General features: G+C 32.8%; 1 protein-coding gene across 1 annotated transcript in view; it reads left to right on the forward strand.

Annotated features, from left to right (window-relative positions):
• SLO2 (slowpoke 2) overlaps positions 1-21,038 on the forward strand; it is a 377,835-nt gene that overhangs the window by 312,862 nt on the left and 43,935 nt on the right. The window contains exons 15-16 of the mRNA XM_072544101.1: positions 8,594-8,944; positions 10,550-10,684. Coding sequence (XP_072400202.1) covers positions 8,594-8,944; positions 10,550-10,684 — 486 coding nt within the window. The remainder of the gene's footprint in view (positions 1-8,593; positions 8,945-10,549; positions 10,685-21,038) is intronic.

Consider the following 21,038-nt stretch of genomic DNA (forward strand, 5'->3'; position numbering starts at 1 on the left):
ACTGGCGAATCTTAAGAGATGTGCGCTGTATGTCTACACTGGTGATGTAGTTTGTTATCAATGGATAGTTTAAAATTTCTTCGAAGCATTAAGTTCTTTCCAAGTTTTTTTTATTTTAATATAGACTTTCCAAATCAGTCTCATCCAAATATTACCAAGGTATTTGCAGAATCTGCAAGAGGGACCTAAAATACATTGCTTTCTTTTATAGGCGAAACTGACAGGCACTGATTTTGCACAATTAAGTTTAATTCTCCACTTTTTGTCTACAATGATTGATTCTATATATTCTCAGCAAAAATACTTTCTTTACGATCATAGAGAAAAAAACTGAAAAATAACTGAGTTTTGCTTATTAAAAATTTTTTGCCGTCCGTTATCAAGATAAATGGTGTTGAAAAAAAAATTTACGCATTTTTTACGATTTTGCCAAAACTGCTGGCAACATTGTAATGAAATTTTATTCGAACATGTTTTGCAAGCTTATACATTCCATGATTTTGTTCTTATATCTGACTCTCATAGAGGGTGCTAGTGGCAAGGTTTGTACCAAGTAATATTTAACATAACTTATTTAAGAGTGGAATTAATGAAAATTCCAAGTGAACTTAAACATCATACAATTTTACACGAAAAAGGTACTCTTGGTAAAATTCAATACTGCGTACCTTTTTCGGAATATTTTGATTTGAAAATTATGAAGTAATAATCGATGCTGGTATAAAGTAACGATAAAGTTATTAATTAAAAAAAAATCACAAGAAAAAAAAATAAAATAAAGACTAAAAACATAAAATAACATTAGAGTTAGAGTAAGTGTTCAAAATGTCCTCCGTTTTTACGAATACACAAGTCTGTTTTTTTTTAAGAATACAATTGATCTTTTAAACTCTTGAAATAAATTTACCGCTGTAGCATAGACTTTTTCCTTAACAAACGACTAAACTGTGTAGTTCGAATGATTAAAATCGCATAACCGAGGAGGCCAATAAATAGGAGCTTCTATACCTCTATTAACCCTCGAGCGGGCGCGCCCGAGTATTTTGTACACGTCCAATAGAAAAAGTCGTCTAAAAATAGAAGTGTCGTCAATCTGGCGATATCGTCGCGTCTATTTGTCCAGTAGAGATCTGTCGTTCGAATAGTTAAGTAATATTTTTTGTTGCATCTGAGTTTTGTGAGAATTCTTAGAAATACGAGAGTGTGACGGTTTTGTGTACATAATACACGGCGCGCCTTCTAGTGTAAGTATTTTATCCATTAATTATTTTACTTTATAAAAAGTTGTAATTAAGTAAACATAATTGAGAAGGAATATAACGGCTACGCTGAGAGAATATCATGTAAGAATTTAGTTGCATTGTTATATTATTTGTGTGTTACTTTTTTTTATTTTTGCATGGCTAGAAAGAAGTTTTTAACTGAGGCTGAGTTATATAAAATTCTTAATGAAGACCCAGAAACAGAAACTAGTGAAATAGAATATCCCGATGAATCTGAAAAAGATGAAGAAATAATACACCATGATGACCACAATTCTGAATCTGAACAAGAACAGAATGACCACGGCAGACCCAATAACTTCGAGGATAATACTGCAGTAAGTACGACTGTTTCGAATATTTTCAAGGTAAAGATAAAAAAACTGCATGGCGTAAGACTCCGCTGTCGTCGCAATCAAAAATTAAAAAGAAAAATATTATCAAAATATTTCCAGGACCAAAGGCAGTGGCTTCAAAAGTGACCTCAGAACTTTCAGCTTTTGAAAAAATTATAGATTCTGATATATTAGAGAACATCGTACAATTTACTAATTTGTACATTGCTAGTAAAAAAGAATCTGTTCAATATAAAAGAGAACGAGATATGAAACATACTTCAAAAAGTGAAATAATGGCGTTACTGGGAGTGCTTTACCTCTTAGGTACTAAAAAGGCTAACCATACTAACGCACTTGAACTTTGGACATCTGATGGAACAGGTATAAAAATTCTTAGAGCTGTAATAAGTTACAAAAGATTTTTATTTTTGTTACTTTCAATGCGCTTTGATGACAAAACCACAAGACATGAACGGAAAATATATGACAAACTTGCACCAATTAGAAAAATATTGGACTCATTTTTTAGTAACTGTAAAAATTCCTATAATTTTGGTGAATTTGTTACAATAGACGAAAAACTAGAGGGATTCAGAGGACGTTGTAGTTTCATCCAGTATTTACCAAATAAACCAGCAAAATACGGTATCAAGCTGTTCATTTTGGGCGATGCACAAACTTACTTTGTTGGAAATTTAGAGGTTTATTGTGGGCGGCAACCTGAGGGGCCTTATGCTGTATCAAACTCTCCCAGTAATATTGTAGATAGGCTTATTGATTATATAAAAGGTTGAAATCGCAATTTGACAACCGATAATTGGTATACCAGTTATCCTTTAGCTATTTCCCTTTTGGAAAATAAAATAACTACAATTGGCACTTTGAGAAAAAACAAAAGGGAAATAACTATTGAATTTTTACCCCAAAAACAAAAAGAAGTGGGAACATCACTCTTTGGATTCCAGAAAAATGTCACTTTGGTTTCATTTATTCCAAAAAAAAGTAAGTCGGTCATACTTTTATCCACGATGCATGACACTCCCACCGTAGACGTCGAAACTAAAAAACCAGAAATTATTCTAGATTATAATGCCACAAAAGGCGGTGTGGATACTATTGACCAAATGTGTGCATCATATTCTGTAAAAAGAATAACCAGAAGATGGCCACTAATTATATTTTTTTCTCTAATGGATATGGCGGGTATCAAAGCGCAGGTGTTGTTTTGTGCCAATAAAACAAATCCCAAAATATGTCGCCGAATTTTTCTAAAGAATTTAAGCTTGAGTTTAATGAAAGTACATCTTTCAGAAAGAGCGACAATGCGATATCTTCCTCAGGATATTCAAGGTTTTCTAATGAAATATAAATCATGTGAAGAACCTACTAGAACAGAAGTGCAAAGCTCTAGAAAACGTGGACGTTGTGAAATATGTCCAGGCTCAAAAAATTCCAGCACAACAGTTAGATGTGGGCTATGTAGAATATTTGTATGTAAAATGTATTCAGAAACCACAATTACCTGCGTAAAATGTAAGAACAATGAACGGCAGCAATCAGAAGAAATCGAGTGAAGTAACCCGTAGGTACATGTTTTATATTTATTATTTTATGTAACAATAAACTATTTTTGTAAATCGTGGTTGTCATTTTGTTAAAACGCACTAAATTTGGTAAAATCAACTAAAATGTGTTTTGTGTACAAAATACACAGCGCGCCCGGTTATGAAACGGTAGTCGGCGCACCTGCTATAGGGTTAAGCCATCGATTCGGAAAATTATTATTCAACCAATTACGACATATTCTATCAAAGTGCGGTTGAGCTTCATCGTGCATAAAAAATAAACTTAAATTTAAAATAATATTTTCTTTATTAATTGTTTTTGCTGTTCATAGTTTCCTAAACTCTGGCCTAAAATTAATAAAATGTCGGTGTACTCAATATTTGAGTAACTTTGATTGAGTACATTAACAATATCTAATTTTACAAATAGTAAGGTTTCCTAAATCTAATTATTGTTGACTTATCGTCGTAACAATCAATAAATGTCAGTTTCTATGGCAAACTTCGAGAAAATCATGATATACCTATTGGAACTATCGTCGACTTTTACCTAGAGTACCTTTTTGGAATAGAACTGAATGCACAAACTATAGAGGAATATCCTTATTAGAAGTAATGTATAAAGTACTCGCCATACTAATTAAAAAACGATTAGAAATATATATAGAGAAGAATCTAGGAGAATACCAGGGAGGATTTCGGAAAGGAAGATCAACAACCGATTAAATTTTTATGCTAAAACAAATCCTGACCAATTGCTATGAATACAACATTTCAGCACAAGTACTTTTCATTGATTACAAAGCTGCCTACGATACAATAAACAGAAACAAGTTAATAGAAACACTAAAAGAATTCCAAGTGCCAGAAAAAATAACAAGATTGGTAAAAATGACAATTAGACAAACCATTTGTGCTGTGAGATGCAACGGTACAATCTCAGAAGAATTCGAAGTGAAAAAAGGTGTTCGCCAAGGAGACCCGTTGTCTACATTGCTATTCAATATAGTTCTAGAAAAAATTGTAAGGATTAGTGGAATAAATAGGTCCGGTACTATTTTATACAACCAGCACCAATGCTTAGCATACGCTGATGATGTGGTTCTCATTGCAAGAAATGGAAAAGAACTATCAAATATAACAAAAAGACTGATTCGGGAAAGCTCTAAAATGGGACTAAAAGTTAATATTAATAAATCGAAGTACATGGAGATCTCGAGCAAAAAAGGAATAAGCACCAGGGGATCCTTTAAATTGGAGGTGGAGAATGGATCAGTTGTAGAATTCGAGAAGGTGGATGAATATATGTACTTAGGTACTCTTATTGATAAGACATGTAAAGAAGAAACTGAAATCAACCTGAGACTGACAAAGAGCAACAGGTGTGCTGGAGCCATGAGCAAAATAATTAAGGCCAAAGATATATCTCGTAATACAAAAATAAGAAAATACAAAACTATAATTAGACCCACAATGCTATTCGCTGCCGAGACATGGATTATGAACAAAACCGTACAGAACACATTGGAAGCATGGGAAAGAAAGATACTTCGCAGAATATTTGGTGGAAAAGCAGTAGAAGGAGAATGGAGAAGACGAACTAATGCAGAAGTGTATCAGTTGTATGCTAACCCTACAATAACAAATGTGGTAAAAAAACGTAGACTAGAATGGCTCGGCTATCTAGAAAGAATGCAAGGTAATAGACTAGTCAAGAATATTGCTTGGAGAGTACCTGAGGGCAAAAAAAAGAGAGGAAGACCAAGAAAGAAGTGGAGAGATGCAGTGATGGAAGATGTCAGAGAGATGGGAATCAGAAATTGGAAGCTGTTAGCTAAGAATAGAAAACGATGGAAATTATCCATCCAGCAATGGGCCTAAAAGGCCTGTTAACGCTGTACATACATACATACCTTTTTGGTATAAAATTGTATCATGTTTAAGTTCACTTGGAATTTTGATTAATTATTCTTCCCTACTGACGAAGCGTCCATGTAATCATTGTTACTATTGGTAACAGTTAACAAGATCTTGCAAATAAATATTTTATGACTACTGTGAAATAATTTTATTTATATTTTTCACCAATAGAAATATATGTTATTAGTAATTCAAGAAAAAGCCAATTAGACGCACAAAAAAAATTGACGAGTTTATGGCACGTTTGTTTGTGGATACACGTGTTGGTCTGTCGACTATCGGTCGGGGCCGGATCGCGTCTGAAACTTTTAAAAGCAAGATAGCGTGGGCCTGCTCGGGATATTAGTAGGCTTGTTACCATATTTTGTTTTGGTTACTTAGAGAGTTAGTACCTATTATACAGTGTGCATGAAATTAAACATGGATGAGTGTCGCTACGTAATTGATCAACTACTTGAAAAGTCATTCTTCTTGTATATTTTTCAAGAAAAAAGGAGATTATTAAAAATTGAAGACCAACACCTATTTTAAACAATTTAAAAAACAAATCACAAAAATCAGTTCGGTATTTTAAATTTAGTTGGTACAGTAAAAATTCTTGGTTATGTGGAAGCAAGAAAAATAGCCTGTATTGTTGGCCATGTCTTCTGTTTTCTACAGAATTTTAAACAGGAGATATTAAGTTTCTCCGTTACAAGATGTGTAGCCAATTTGATCTAATTTGGCAAAACAAAAATCGAAAGTTCTCTTAACCAAGCTTTGAAAGCAAATTTTGCTAAACATAATGAAATTGTTCAAAAAATAGATATATCGTTAGCATACTTATAGATGCCGTATGTTTTTTAGCCAAAAAATAATTATCGTTTTGGGGTCATTTTGAAGGCGATGACTCAGGGAGTTAACAGGAAATTTTTAACATTAATTACCAAAAAAGATTAAAAATTTTGCCAACATCCAGAAACATCAACTGTTTTTTTAGGAATTTCAGGTGATGTACAAAACCGTATTAGAAATTACCAAAGCAAGTTTTGTACCTGTTATATTGGATAAAAGCACTGGTCTTTGCAATTTGCAAGCAATCACAACTTTCTGTTGTTTTTAGATATGTTAAAACCTGGTTAAAAACTGGTTAAAGATAAGTATTAAGATGCAATTTTTGTTCATTGATATGCGCATAAACTCAATTTGATTTTACAGCAAACATAATAATGACTTTTCTCAAACATTATCAAGGCTTGCTACATGTTTTTCCAAATCGTCCAAAAGAGTTGCTGCTTTGGATAAATTGGTACAAACACCTTTACCCAAATTAGCAGCACTAAGGTGGATTTATGCTGCTAAACTCGTCGAGGCTGATTATTTTATTCGTTCAGAGCTTCTTGAACTATTTAAAGAAATGCATACTGATAGAGCAACATGGGATGGGGAGACACGAATTTGTTCGAAAAGTTTTTACATTACATTACAAGAAATTTGACTTTAATTTTTTTTTTAAATAATTTAATTAACTTAATAAGTTTATTTAAGGTTATTCTACTAAAATCAGAAGTTTTGTTTGATATTTTACAGAAAAAAATGTATGACATCGGACTAGACATTAGACATTAGAGCGGGATAATTTTAAAAGTCTATGGTCAAAACAAGAAGATTTTATAAGTGATGATGTCCCCAAACCCAATAAGGGGCAACGAATTACCAATATAAACGATGATAAAAAGACGTCTTATCGACGACTTTTTGTTTGAAATTTTTGACACTACGATTATACAACTTAAAAATAGGTTTTTTGATTTAAAGTATTTAGAGTGTTTGGCACTTTATGAGTTTGAGAATTTTAACAATGATGCAAACAAATTCCCAAATAGCGCCTTTCATCAACTTGTAATGCTATATGGACAAAAATTTGAAACAGTAAAGTTTGAAACAGAATTGACAGTTCTTTATAAGGATCCAAACTATATTCAAAAAAATACTGCAAAAACTATACTGCATTTCCGGAAGCTTTTAAAATGGCAAACCTATTTTTAACAATTCCGGCTACAAGTGCATCTGTTGAATAAAGTTTTTTTAGCAATGAAACGGATTAAAACATGCCAAAAAAATACTGAATTGCAAGATCGAATGTCGTCACTTTCTTTAATTTCCATTGAGAAACGCTTTTTAAATGGATTAATGACGAAACCCTCTGTCTACTGATTCTGTTATTAACATTTTTGCAAAAGAAGGAAATCGTTGAATTGAACTAAAATATAATCAGTAGTTTTCAAAATAAGTTTTTGCTTTGCCTATTTGTTCGTTTTTAATTTATATTGTTATAGGAGAATAATCTGTTTAAATTATTATTATATATTATTTCATATTGTTTGGGAATAGTGATTCGTTTAGTTTTATCCCATATAATGATCCAGTCATCCTGTCCAGTACATAAAATAATATAAAATACCTAAAAGACATTACATCTGATTTTGGTAACACTTTTGAAAAATTCATGCGTCGTCACTGTTCTACACTTAAAAAAGTTATGTCGAATAATACTTGATACGAATCTTGTAACCAGCGCCCTCTATGAGAATCAAATATAAAAACAAATCCATGGTATGTATTAGCTTCCAGAACATATTCGTATAAAATTTTCTTACAATGTTACCAGGAGTTTCGGCAAAATCGTATAAAAGTGTAAATCTTGTTTTTCTTTAATGCCTTTTATCTTGATAACGGATGGAGTTACAAAAATTTTTTACTAAACAAAACCAATTATTTTTCTGTTTTTTACCTATCCTAAGACGATGTTATCTTTTTTAAAACATCATGTGTAATAGATAGAGTAGCGATCCTAGTACATTACCTTGCGGTACCCCCGCTTTAATTTCTTTTAACCCAGAATAGGCCTTCTCCTACTTGACTCTGAGGATTTTTTTTAATGTAAAATTTTAATAATTTGTTAGTACTCTTACCTCTGTACCGAAATCTTGAGCAACATCCAAAAAATCAAAAATCCTGATACCAAACTAATGAAATAATATCAAGTTCCCTTCTTTTATTATAATATATTTAATATTTTTAAGAAATAGTGTTTATAATATTGTCGATAGTACAGGCAGCAGAGATAGAGGTATCTATGATGGAATTCCATTTTGCAGTTTACCTGACTTTGCTATTAATATAACCTCTGCCCCTTTCTAGTCAAGCGCCATATTTATTCAGTGAGTAATTTTCACTATCGCTTTTTTTATGACGTTGATTGATATCATATATTAACTTTTTTGTAGTATGTTATAAATATTATGATATTGAAACTAAAACTTAATGTTAATAATGTTTAGATGCCTCATCAATAAACTGTATTTCTTCTAAAAATGTAGAAAAGTTTGACCAGATAAAATTTAACAAAATGAATGTAATTTTCACTAACTTAATTAATTTAACGCAAATTATACTAATACTCCATCTGATTGTGTTTTGGTAAATCCACAAAACTCACAAGAGTTAACGATCATTCTTTCCCCAGCATCGTGAAGGGCTTCCCGCCGGTCTCCCCCTACATTGGAGTTAGCCCGACCCTGTGCTACCTTCTCAAAGAGAAAAAACCACTGTGCTGTCTGCAGCTTGCCCAAGTGTGTGAACATTGCAGCTATAGGAACGCGCGGGACTACCAGTGGCAGAACAAAACTATCATTCTGGCTGCTGATTACGCTTCAAATGGCATCTACAACTTTATAATACCGTTGAGAGCCCACTTCAGATCGAAAACGTCGTTGAATCCCATTATTTTGCTATTGGAGAGGCGGCCGGATATAGCTTTTCTCGATGCAGTTTCCTATTTTCCTTTGGTTTATTGGATGCTGGGATCTATAGACTGGTAAGATATTTCTTTAACTTTTCCTTTTAATAATAAAAGTAATTTGGAATTAATTAAATATGATAATGGTTGGGATAAACAACTGAAATGTATAGTACAACTGAAAAATATAACGAAATGAAAAAACTTATCAATTAAATTTCAGTAAAATTTAATTACATATCGTCGCTATGAAATCAAACCGGCATAAGTTTGACACAAACCAACTTCTAAGATATTGGTATCAAAAAACTTGTCGATATTTATGACAAACTGCCATAAAATTTGGTTAAAAAAAGCCCATTGAACCGGTTTGCATACTGTTGAACTTTGCGTGGCAGAAAGCAGATACGCCAGACTATACGCAGACTATTGCGCAATATGCCAGTCGCTTTCAAAACTTGGTGAAAATTTACGAGTCATGTAAGTAAAACTGAATTATCTCACAATAGTACCTTTTTTATCATCGTACATCTTAATTATTGGCATATTGATAATCCAATTTGTATTTACTATTTATAAATATCAAAGCAGTATCATCCAAAATAAACTGCTGTATACACCAAAAGGCCTGTTTTCTGCTAAATTGTTTTCCGGAAAATAATTTGAATACCAACTAAAATGGAATTTCGTGTCAATAATTCAGTTTGAATGATTTTAAAGTATAATTTTAAGCGATGTTTTAGAAGATATTTAGACGGCTTTTATAAACACATAGTTATAGAGTAGAGTAGATTAACATAGAGTTATAAACCATAGATATTAAAAACCCAAAATAATAATGAAAGCCTGACAATTAACAATAAAACTTTAGAACAAGTTGAAAACTACGATTATCTTGGCGCTATAATTAATAACACAAACGATTACTCAAAAGAAATCAAAGTTCGTATAGAGAAAGCACGAAGAAACTTCAATAAAATGAGAAAGGTACTTTGTGCATGGGAATTGATTCTGATGATGTGAGGGACTTTGGGAATGTGGGAGTATAGAAGAATCCTGAAGATATCATGGACCGAGTATGTAACAAACAACGAAGTCATGAGAAGAGTCAACAAAAGAATGGAAATATTGAAAACTATCAATACACAAAAGCTGCCATACCTGGGACATATTATGCGTAATGAAAGATACAACATACTTTAATTAATTATACAAGGAAAAATCCAGGGCAAGGGAAGTGTAAGATAGAGAATAATCTCATTGTTGTGTAACTTAAGGGAATGGTACGGATGCACATCAATCGAACTATTCAAAGCGGGAGATGGCACGTAAAGAAGAAGAATTTACAAAGCTCTTTTGAGCTTTCTATAAAGTTCTAATTTGAAAATTTTATTTTTTGCATTATAAACAAGTATATAAAATGATTTCACTAGCGATTTTTCGTTGATATAATTCTCTTTTTATCTTCCCACTTTTATTTTCATCGAGATTACATTAACTTTTTATCAAAACCTTCAGTAAAATTTTATAGCTTCACACCAGCTAGACGACCAGAATCTTGTTTTAGAGCTAATAAAACATACTCCAATCTCAATTTGTAATAAAACATTTCTCTCGTTCCCCCGTCCACCGAACATACTGTTATCATGTAAATGCGATGTTCAACCGTTGAATCGTTTTCAGCTTAGACGACCTACTTAGAGCTGGCATAACCCTAGCAGAAAATGTCGTGGTTGTGAACAAGGAGCTGTCGAATTCCGCAGAAGAGGATTCGCTGTCGGATTGTAATACCATTGTGGCTGTTCAGACCATGTTTAAGTAAGTGTATTTATATTCATAATTAATATAGGGGAGCTTATTATGGTATTATTTGTATAGACCAGGGCGAATCTTTAAAAAGTCGACTAAATTTGAAAGTGACAGATGGCATTCAGATTTCCTGCAGAAATAATTATGTGAAAACTCAGTAATAATAATTGACTTATCCTCTTTCTCAAATAGGTGTAGGGAATATTAATAAAAATATTAAAATATTTAAAAATTACTGAAAATATCGATTTGTTTTCTACTTTTCTCGCTTATAACTTTAAAGCAGTTCATTTTGGAGCAAAGTCGTACTAAAATAAAATAGCGACAATCAAATTTTCTATAAGATACGGCTGGTTAATGTTACCTTTGTTGCAAAATAGTAATAAATACAAAAAAATAAGAACCAAGCCTTTTTTATGTAGTGTTTTTTAACCACTTAGATTATACATAGAACCTTTATAAGTCGTCTATAAAATATTTTTAACATAGTAAAATTTTCCTCCGAATTTTATCAGAATCGATTCAATAGATTTCGCATAATTTTGCAATCTAAGTTAAAAAAAATAATTTTTTTAAAATCTTACAGCAAAAAACTAGACCACTTATTTGCCAATTTTTTTACTTATAAAAAGGTACTCAACCCATCTAAAGTACTTAGTTGACCGGCATTTGCGACGAAGTTATAAACAATAGGATGATAATATTTCAACCAGTACCTTTTTCTTTTGGAGCTCTTTTTCGCTAAAAATTTTCATATCTTTAAGATATTTATAACATACTAGTGATTTTTCCCGTCGCTATGCGATGGGGGATCCAATCAATTGCATCTACAATCACTCCACTTAATTTTTTCTATCTTCCTCCTATTTAAGGCTAAAATGACAACAGAGTAATATTTTAATCTGCTGTACAACTATTTCGTAACCAATAAGTCACTTTTGGAAAGTCGCTGAACTTTTTGCGTAAAGTTGTCTTATGAAATGGACCTACGTATAAATCCAGCGAAAAACGAAAACAAAAACGAATACAAGAGGATCCACGCAATAATCAGGCAGAAGATAAGACACGCGAAAACACAATTTCATTGTAAAGAATGTAATGAAATTGAACAATATGAAAAGAAACACGATACATTTCATCTGCACAAGAAATCAAAAGAGGTCGCTGGAAACAAACGGAAACGAGTATCCCAAAGTTTAGAAGACAGAAACGGACACAGAATATTAGACATCAATGAACAGTTAAAATAAGGAAAAACTACATTTCTGAATTATTTGAAGATAATAGAGTAGAACAGTATATACCGATTACTATATCAGGTCCATCTATAACAGAAAGTGAGGTTACACGTTCAATACAAATGGCAAAAAATGGAAAAGCTAAAAGAATGGAAAAACTACATTTCTGAATTATTTGAAGATGAGAGAGTAGAACAGTATACACCGATTACTATATCAGGTCCATCTATAACAGAAAGTGAGGTTACACGCTCAATACAAACGGCAAAAAATGGAAAAGCACTTGGCCCTGATGAAGTAAGTGCTGAAATACTAAAGTTTTTGGAAGAAAATGGAATTAAAGCTCTGTGTAATCTCTTTCACAGAATTTATGACACTGGGATATTACCAACTGATTGGTTAAAGTCGACATTTGTCACAATACCTAAAAAACATCGTCCAAAGACATGCGGCGATTATCGGACAATAAGTCTGATGAGTCACGTTTTGAAGATCTTCCTGCGAGTAATACACAGCAGAATTTACACGCTGTTAGAGGACAGAATTAGCAATACTCAATTTGGGTTTAGGAGTGGCTTGGGTACAAGAGAAGCCTTGTCTAGTATACAGGTGCTAGAACAGAGATGCAGAGATATAAATCAAAATGTGTACATTTGTGCAATCGATTTTGAAAAGGCTTTTGACAAAGTCCGACATAATAAAATGCTAGAAATATTGGAAACAGCTGGATTTGACGATAAAGATATACGAATAATTACAAATCTATACTGGCATCAAGTGGCACGAATAAAGGTTGAACAAGAACTGTCGGATGAAATAAATATAAAAGAGGAGTGAGACAAGGCTGTATATTGTCGCCTTTACTTTTTAACTTATATTCGGAGGTAATATTTAAGGAAGCTAAAAAAGAAATAATTAGACTTACTCACAATCAGTTTAATTTTACTACCTCAGACGACTGGTTTCGCTTTTTAAAATTTGCAAAGCATCATCAGGTCGGTGGTATAAAGTAAATTAAATGCTGGAATTATAAAAAGCCCAATTTACACCCAATTTACAACGTTAAGAACACCTAAAACATGAAGGAATAGTTGGCAATCTACCTCCCAGGAAATTAACCAGAGGCAGCTTCAGAATTAAACAGATCGAAAGATCCCCAACAAGTAGAAGAAGAAGAAGAAGGAATTGAGAGATTAATAATTCCATTTGATATGAAGCGCCAATAAAAGAATAAAGTGGTTTTTCTTATTCTACATGCACTACTCTGGTGAATGGGCTAAATACTTTCGAAAGATATTCTGCGTATGTCTCGGATTTCTCTGTATCTGTTCTTGCCCATTTACTTTTGGCATTTTTAAAGGATGTATGACGTCTTGGGACCCTTTGAATTTTCTTGTCGTATTCCATAAAGAAGAAGAAGTTTGTATCTTTGATAGTCAGATGATCTTCTTCTTCTTCTTAGAGTGCCATATCCCTACGGAACGTCGGCGACTACCATGCTTATAATATTTTTATACTGATCTCGGCCTTGCGCTACGTGTAGCAATTGGTCCGCTGTCAAACCTGTCCACTGCCGCAAATTCCTCAACCAAGAGAGTTTCTTCCGTCCTATCCGTTTCTTTCCTTCGATTTTACCGTTGAGAATTAGCCAAAGGAACTCATATCTTGGTCCTCTGATTATATGTCCAAGATATTCTAGTTTACGCCTCTTAATAATATTTAGTTCGTTGATGTTCCATTCTTCGAAGAACTTCTTCGTTTCTAGTTCTGCTAGTCCATGGAATTTTTAGTATCCTTCGATACAACCACATTTCAAACGCCTCGATTTTATTCATGATATCGGCGTTTAAAGTCCAAGTTTCACATCCATACAAAAGTACAGACCACACGTAACATCTTGTAAACTTTTCACGGATTTCGAAATTTAATGAGTTTGATGATCTAGATAAGTTTAAATTCCCTTATCTGTTTCTTCTTTTAACAGATTTTTAAGTCTTCTGGTAATTTTGTTTAGGTTTGCTTTATCAATAGGTGCGTGTGCGTTTTGGCACTTTCTCCTTAGTTTTCTTTTCTCTTCAATCAAGTTTTTTGCACTCAGATAACAATTTATGCTTTTCTTCCATTTTGTCTTTTTAGGAGTAGCACTCCATCCCGCCTTTTGAATGGAAGTAGTAAGATATTGTACAGCGTTTTCAATTTGTACTTTTATTTCGAGTGTAAGTTCATTGATACTTGTTCTGTAAGTGCACTTCGAAATATGTTCCAGTTTGTTTGGTTATTGGTTAGGTTAGTGTAAAAATGCTGAATTTAAACTTTCACATTACAAACGACCTAAAACATTTAAAATTGCTTTTTTCGATTACAGAAGATTTTTTTAAATTACACTACTTCAGCTACAAATTTCACCCAATTCCGTCTTCTTGGAGGTATTTTCCGTGCCGTGCATTCGTTTGTAATGTAAAAGTTAACATTACTAACAGTAATAAGACAGGAATATCTTTAGCTTCAATTTGGTCAGTTTATTGTGTTGTTTTGGTAGATATTTTTGATAATTTTGATTATTTCTAGAAATATCTCTCTTGCCTATAATGAGTGGATAACGTCCTTTAAATAGATCCTGTCAAATGCCTTCTTAAGGTCCACGAAACATAGATATACCGATTTGTTGTATTCTAATGATTTCTCTTGCATAATTAATAAAACCTATCGTCAGTGCATGATCTTTCTGACCTAAAACCTTGTTATTCTTCTTCTAGTATAGTATTTTAGTGTCGTGTTTAATAAATAAATTCCTCTGTAAATTTTCGGGTCCAATTTGTCTCCTTTTTTGAAGAGAGATATTAGGATGCTTGATCTCTATTCTAGTATTACATTAAATTTGATATTATCTTCTTCTTCTTCTTAGGGTGCCTGTCCATTTCGAACGTTGGCGATCATTCTGGCTACGATGACTTTGTTGGTTGCTATACGGAATAGCTATGTTGAGGTCTTTCTATACCATGCTTTCAGGTTAGCAAGCCAGGATATTCTTTTTCGTCCTGGGGCCCTGTTTTCTTTAATTTTACCTTGCAAAATACATTGGAGTAGCTCGTATCTGAATTATTTATGAATTATTATCATGAATTTAATATTATCATAAATAATTTCACATTCTATATACGTCAACAAATACGACATCAATATACAAGAAAGGAAATAGAAAAAACTGCGAAAACTATCGGGGAATCAGCATTATATCGTCTATAGGCAGACTGTATGTAAAGACCATAAAGGAAAAATTAGAAATATATATACAAGATAAAATCGGAGAAGACCAGGCAGGTTTCACAGCGAAAAAAGCATGCTTAGATCACATTTACACGGTCGAACAACTAATAGAAAAAAGAATGGCCAAAAATAGATCCGTCCATCTGGCTTTTGTTGATCTTAAGAAGGCATATGACTCAATACCTAGAACCAAGCTATGGGAAGCAATGGAAGACATCGAAGTTCCACGAAGATTAATAAACGCGGTAAAAGCACTCTACAAGAATAACGAAGTAGCTATCAAAACGGGCAATAGAATATGCAGTCCATTTAAGACGACAAAGGGACTACTACAGGGTTGCTCCACATCCCCCACCCTGTTTAAAATATTCCTGGAAAAACCCTGAAACCATAGAAAAGAAAGTGCGAAGGAATGGGTATACCAGTAAGGAACGAATATCTATATACGCTAAGTTTTGCCGACGACCAAATAGTGATCGCAAAAGACGAGGATGACCTCAGTTTTATAATGAGAAAACTGGAGCAGGAATATACAAAGAATGGGATGGAAATAAACCTAAAGAAAACTGAATACCTAACAACGGAGAATACGGAAATAAAACAGCTGGAAACAGACGAAGGTAAACAAATCAAAGGAACAGACAAGTATAAATATTTAGGTTTCATAATATCAAACAAAGGAACAACGAAGAAAGATATAAAAAATAGACTAGGACAAACAAGAGACTGCATACGAAAATTGAACCCGGTACTATGGGATAAGAACATCAGCATGAAAACAAAGAAAAAAATATATAATACCATGACAAAAAGTATCCTCACTTATGGGTGTGAAAATTGGACAATAAATAAGGAAACCAAAAACAAAATAAGAGCAACAGAGATGGAATTCCTAAGGAGAAGCTGCAAAGTAACAAGAAGAGATAGAATAAATAACATGAAGATTAAGAGGAGAATGGGAATGAACTCCGACATAATAGACTACATCGAACAGAAGAGGTTAACCTGGTACGGACATGTCAGAAGAGCAGACCAAAATCGGTGGATAAATAGAATAACAGAGTGGAGCCCGATAGGAAGAAGAAAGAGAGGCAGACCCCGAAGATCTTTCAGAGATGAAGTGGACGAAGCAATGAGTAGAAAAAACCTACAGGAAGAGGACTGTCTAAACAGGAAAAATTGGAGAAAACGGTTGAGTGAAGGAATACAGTGAAAACTGTGGAAATCCTTGTATATATATATATATATATATATATATATATATATATATATATATATATTGTATATCCTTTATTTTTACATGTCTCTTGTATATATATATATATATATATATATATATATATATATATATATATATATATATATATAATAAAGTTTTATTTTGAGGTTGCAGTCATTAATTAATTTAATGACTGCAACCTCAAAATAAAACTTTGTTTTACATAACGTGTCAGTCAATAATACCTAACTACTTTATATATATATATATATATATATATATATATATATATATATACGTCAACAAAATCTTTTAAACATGTATTTACGATTAAGAGAATCAGGACTGTATATACTACATTTTGACAGTAACAAATGTGTCTATACTATAAAGCAACTACAAAGTCCTGTAATGCCTTTTAAGGAATTTTCTAGTCCATAAATAAGGCTTGCAGATAAAAGAAAATACCGTTCTAGTCGGGAAACAATATGAAATTCCAAGTAGAGCTGTAAATTGAGCGTTTTACTTTTTATTTCACACCATTTTCAGTAAAATAAGATTTTCATATCGCTATGTGCGGTGAAAAGGGAACATGTTAAGTGGCGCTGTTGGAAGTGCTACATGTAGCAACCAACAAAGTCGATGTCGTCTAGAGTTATAAAATAACGTAAGAGGGCATGAAAAATAACGCAAAAATATCAAAATGCTTTGAAAATAATATTACGTTACTTTCTATCTAAGAAGATTATAATATTTGAGAATATCTAATTAAGGTTATATCATGATTTAGAATATAAATAAATAAAAATAAATATAAATGCACTTATGTCGACCTATCGAGAATAATTTATGTAATGTGAAATTTAAATGTTTCATTTTGTAATTTAGACATTTTCACAGCATTGACAGGGGCATTGGTTGCGTTGGTGATTTAAAATTTTAATTTTAAAAAAGTTCATAACCTCAAATTGATACGCAGTATGATAGAAGAAAATTGTTTTTTTTTTTTAATGTATATAAATCATAATTAATATTGAGTATCACAATAAGTAATTACAATGAGTACCTTTTCAGCTGAACATGACTTAATCGTGCTAAAGACATTTTACAAACTACCACTTAGAAAATAGACTATGTACTTGTTAACAAAAGATATCGAAATAGTTTTAACAGTAATAAAACCTACCCAGGCGCTGGTATTCAATCTGACCACAATCCTTTAGTGGGCGTGGATAGAACCAAGTTAAAGAAAACACTCGGAAAAACTGTAAAAAAATCATGAAATGAGAAAACTAAAATATAGTGAAGTAAAAGAAGTAGTCAGCAAAACAATAAATAAAAAATTCAATGAAATCAATAATACAACGGAAAGCACAAAAGAGAAGATAGAATTTCTTAATAAATTGATAGATGGCATTAAAAACAATTTTATGAAGAACGAAGAAGGTAAAAATAAGACATGGATGGTGACAAAGATTCTGCAGCTTATGGAAGAAAGAAAAAAAAACAAGAACAATAACTCTATGTGTAAAACATTACAACGAGATATACAGAGTAAGATCAGAAAAGCCAAATAGCAAGAACTGGAGAAAAAATGCCAGGAAATCAAAATTATGCAAAGTAAATACTACGACTTCAACGTGCATAAAAAGGTAAGAGAAATGCCAGGCAAATGTAAAAACAGAAGAGTAATTAAACTTGTTAATGACAACGGAGAGGTAATCGTGGACAAAGAGAGTGTTGATAATACCTGTAAAAATTACATACGAAATTTATTTTTTGATGATAGAGAGAACCAGTCCCCAATACCTATGGAAACAAGACCACCTATACTAGTGGCAGAAATAAGAGCAGCCATAATATCACTAAAAGAAGGGAGAGCTCCAGGACCAGACGGAGTACAGTCTGAATTTTAAACTTCTTGACGATGAATCTTTAAGTTTTTAATCAAATGATTGGAAACTTTCAGAATTTATTACGTTAACAAACAAACAGGAAGCGAAAAAGTGCGGAGAATATAGGCTAATAAGTCTGATGAGCCATACACTAAAACTTTTTCTTAAAATTATACATCGCAGAATATACAAGCTATGCGAAGAGAGAATACAAGACACACAGTTTGGATTCATGAAAGGCGTAGGTAAAAGAGATGCTTTAGCTACTACCAAAAAGTATTTGACACAGTTCAACACCGAAAAATGATGGATGTTCTAACAATTGCTCAAATAGATGATAAAGATAATGTATAATAAAAAAATTTTTAATGAAACCAATCAGCCACAATAAGAACAAATCTTGAAGATGAACCAACGGAAGCGATCCTGATTCTGCGAGGCGTTAGACAAGGATGTATATTTTTACCTATATTTAGAGTAAATATTTAGTGAAGCCTTGGAAAATTGCAAACATGGAATACTTTTAAATGGAGAACGCCTAAACAACATCCGCTATGCAGATGACACCGTTATTTTTGCAGAGAGTTTAAACAGTTAACAACAACTAATAAAAAAAGTAAATGAATTAAGTGAAAGATTTGGACTACAAGAAAACATATGAAAAACTAAATTGCTTATCAAAAATACACCAGTGGACCGAGTAAAACAGTTTACCTATCTTGGAACAATAGTAAACGACCAATGGGGTCACTCACAAGAAGTAAAATGTAGAATAGAAAAGGCTACGAGTGCATTCAACAACATGGAAGAACTCTATAAAAGCAACAACCTTAATTTGGAGATAAAAGTAAGGCTCCTACGATGTTATATCTTCTCGATATTATACTATGGAGTTAAATCCTGGACACTCCCTGAAGCGATGGAGAAAAAACTTGAAGCCTTCGAGATGTTACTATATAGAAGATCCTAAGGATAGCGTGGACAGACAATATAACCAACGAGACTGTACTACAAAGAATAGTATAAAAAAGAGATGTGATGCATACAATTAAAAGGAAAAGATAGAATATCTCGGACACATAGTGAGAAACGGCACTGAATGCAGATTACTGAAAATAATTCTTCAAGGCAAAGTATCTCCATAACAATAACTAATCTATTTAAAGTATCAGTTAATAAAATAATTATAGCCAGAATGATAGCCAATATTCGAAACGAATAGGCACAAAAGAAGATAATTAACATTCACGTAAAACTAGAACTACTCATGGGTAAACGTAATTATTTAGGAGAACGATTTACGTTCTATATTGGATACAATCTACAATTTTGACATAAAAAACTATCAGAGGAATGCAGTAAAACGAAGATACTGGAATAAGCTGATGATATATGCATTTATATTGATAATTGCAATCTTTAATCTAGTTCTGTCTTCGATATAAGTAATAATGTGACGAGAAAAGTTTAAGCATTTTAATAAAAATGAAAAAACGATATTTATATAAATAATATACATATATTCAAATATATACATATAGAATATATAATACATATTCAAATATATATATATATATATATATATATATATATATATATATATAAAACATATAATATACATATATTCAAACCTATTTCACAAAAATATTTAAATCAGTATTGTGATTGATTGGTCGTTATTGTCAATGATCTATGAATCTGTCAAATAGATGACAAATTTTTACTGTTTTTGGCCGACATTAATAATGGCATTAACAAGAATGATTTTTACAGAAACAGGACAAATCAAGATTTTTTTATTATTGCTGTAGCAAAGCTCCTACTGAAATCTATAAATCTTTTACAAATTTCTTACAGCTCCAAAAGACAGAACGCGATAGTAGTTAATCGTTTTCGTTTAGGCCATTAAAGTAGGTGGCACTTTTTGCAGCTTACCACTCAATAAGTGGGAGATAGTAGGACAATTGGCTGGTTTTCCGTGTAAAAGTTTGTATCTACCCAAGTTTCTGAAGACGTTCTCCGTCCGACTAGCGGAGAAAAGAATAATACCGGGACCAGGTAGCCCAGCTGGTCGTAAGAAGTGACCAATGGGAAGGAATCAGAAATGAAGAGCCGTCGTTTGAGGTATCGGAATTGTAAAAACGCATTAAGGGCATAAGAGTGCGGCACCTATCCACTATTGGAGACTAAGCAGGATAGAGGAGTGCTCTTCGGGTGCTAACCAGTTTACGTGCTAGGTTGAGTTCCTCTACCTGCGCTTACCTTTCCGCTCCGGGGGAATAACGGGCAGGTATTCGTAAGGCAACACTGGTACTACGGTGAGCGGGGAGCCTTGCGATGCTTCGTGCACCACCCCCAAATAGTAGGGAGTTTTTGTAACTACCTAACGTAACGTTTTAAATATATTTAAAACCCAGATGATGACAAATCTTGTAGTCAGCAAAGATATATGCGTAGGAACAAGATCCATAGACCAGGTAATGGCCTATAAATACCTAGGTCATATGATCCGCATAGGAAAAGATAACCAAACCGTTGAGCTTCTCCGTCGTATAAGACTGACTTGGGCAGCTTTTGGCAAGCTGAACTATATTTTCAAATCGTCTGATATACCAATATGCCTTAAAAGAAAAACGTTTAATCAGTGTGTTTTGCCAGTGTTAACTTACGGTGCGGAAACGTTGACCATGAGAAGGAGAACAGTTCAAAAGATCCGTGTGTGTCAAAGGGCGATGGAGCGTGCT

Source organism: Diabrotica undecimpunctata, chromosome 9, assembly GCF_040954645.1.
Source record: "Diabrotica undecimpunctata isolate CICGRU chromosome 9, icDiaUnde3, whole genome shotgun sequence".
In the NCBI taxonomy this organism is placed as follows: Eukaryota; Metazoa; Arthropoda; class Insecta; order Coleoptera; family Chrysomelidae; genus Diabrotica; species Diabrotica undecimpunctata.